Genomic DNA, 1,704 nt, shown 5'->3' with positions numbered 1-1,704 from the left:
TATTCAATGATTTTAAAAATGTTCCAAAAATTTCAACTTGGTGTTATCGGCATTCTGTTTGGAGCTGGGCTAAGTTTTTGCTTCGTTTCAAATCAACGTTATAAACCCAATCACAGAAACAGTTATTATTATTATGATCATCGTCTGCATTTTAGTCTGGGTAAGGGCAGAGGAACAAATCGGTGGTTCGTAGCCTGGTTTACAGCCATTTTGACAGTGACCATCACTACGACGGCATGACAAATCATCATGACAGTTTAAGCTGCAGTTTTTTTCACATAATTCCCCATATTTTCCTGGAATGCAGTCTACACAAAGTCCATTTGTTTTCTTGCATCTGGACTTTTTGCAATTTTCACGACACGGTTTCTCGCAATCTTTACCGTATCGTCCTGATACACAAACTTCGCAGATACCACTGTTTCTGTCACAAACGGCACAAAAAGGAGAAGAACAGTTTTTGCTACAGTGTTTTCCAAATAATCCTTTAGCACACTTTAAACATGTACCAGAGCGTTGCAACCAGTTTTTCCACATGGCCCTTTGCATGTACATTTATCACCATACCAGTCCTTCTTACAGTCAAGGCAGTTTCCGCTGTTCCTTTCGCAATTTCTTTCAGAGCAATTTTCAGAACAATTACTTAAGCACTTTTTACCAAAACTACCAAAAGAACAATATTGACAAATTCCATTTTCTAGACAGCCATTTTATTGCAATATCCGCATGCACATGTATCACCAAACCAGCTTGGCTTACAGGCTAAACATGTTCCATTTTCTCGATGACACCCGTTTGCACAGTTTTCAGGACAGGCCTGATTGCACGTTTCACCATACCACCCTGGTTTGCACTTATTACATTTTCCAGTGTCCCAATTGCAACCATTCGCACAATGCTTTGGACAACTTATATTGCAGTTTGGCCCGTACCAATTAAGCTTACAACTATTGCATTTGCCATTATTTTCACATAAAGTATCCATACAATGTCCAAAACATTCACAATTTTGCCCAAACCATCCATCTTCACATGCATTGCAAAAGCCATTTTGTCCAGCACACTTTGGACAACTTTTAAGCAAAGATCCAGCACAATGCTTTGGACAACTATTTAAGCAATTACAGCACCATCTAGATCTCCAGAATAACCACCATCACAAGCAACACAGCGACCATCTCTGTCGCATCCGTTAGAGTCACAATGACCAGTACATTTACATCTATTTCCAAAGAATCCAGCCTTGCACTCATGGCAAAATCCTGTCTCTCGCGCACATCCTTTAGAATTACAGTTTATCGGACAGGAACGTTTACATTTTGTCCCATACCATCCGCGATCGCAGTTTATGCAAATTCCGGAATCCGTGTTACAACCATGGTCATTACAATGACCACTGCAGGAACATTGCTTTCTTTCTACAAACCACTGTGGCTTACAATGATTACAGGAACTGTCATACCGATTGCATCCAGAATCGTCACAGTTTGGAGGGCACCTCTCTGTACACTTCTCACCGTGGTAACCACTTTGACATTCGTGACATAGACCTGTTGAAACTTCACATTCGCGGTCTCCGCACATGCCAGTGCAGTAACATTGCTGTCCATACCAATCTTTCTGGCATTTATTGCAATTCCCTGTACTTCGTACACATCCGCCTTTGCAGTTCCCTGGACAGTCTTTATCACAAAATTCCCCAAA

The 1,704-nt window shown here is 41.0% G+C and overlaps 1 protein-coding gene across 1 annotated transcript; it reads right to left on the bottom strand.

Moving 5' to 3' along the window:
- Positions 1 to 1,113: 1,113 nt before the first annotated feature.
- LOC134262696 (scavenger receptor class F member 1-like) lies at positions 1,114 to 1,584 on the bottom strand. Its single transcript, XM_062745064.1, has one exon. The coding sequence runs from the start codon at positions 1,582 to 1,584 to the stop codon at positions 1,114 to 1,116; it is 471 nt and encodes a 156-aa protein (XP_062601048.1).
- Positions 1,585 to 1,704: the final 120 nt, after the last annotated feature.

Source organism: Saccostrea cucullata, unplaced genomic scaffold (assembly GCF_032062105.1).
Source record: "Saccostrea cucullata isolate Sc308-1 unplaced genomic scaffold, CSIRO_AGI_Scuc_v1 ctg1620, whole genome shotgun sequence".
Classification (NCBI taxonomy): Eukaryota; Metazoa; Mollusca; class Bivalvia; order Ostreida; family Ostreidae; genus Saccostrea; species Saccostrea cuccullata.
Note: the sequence above shows the minus strand (reverse complement) of the source record. Positions and strands in the feature narration are given on the sequence as shown.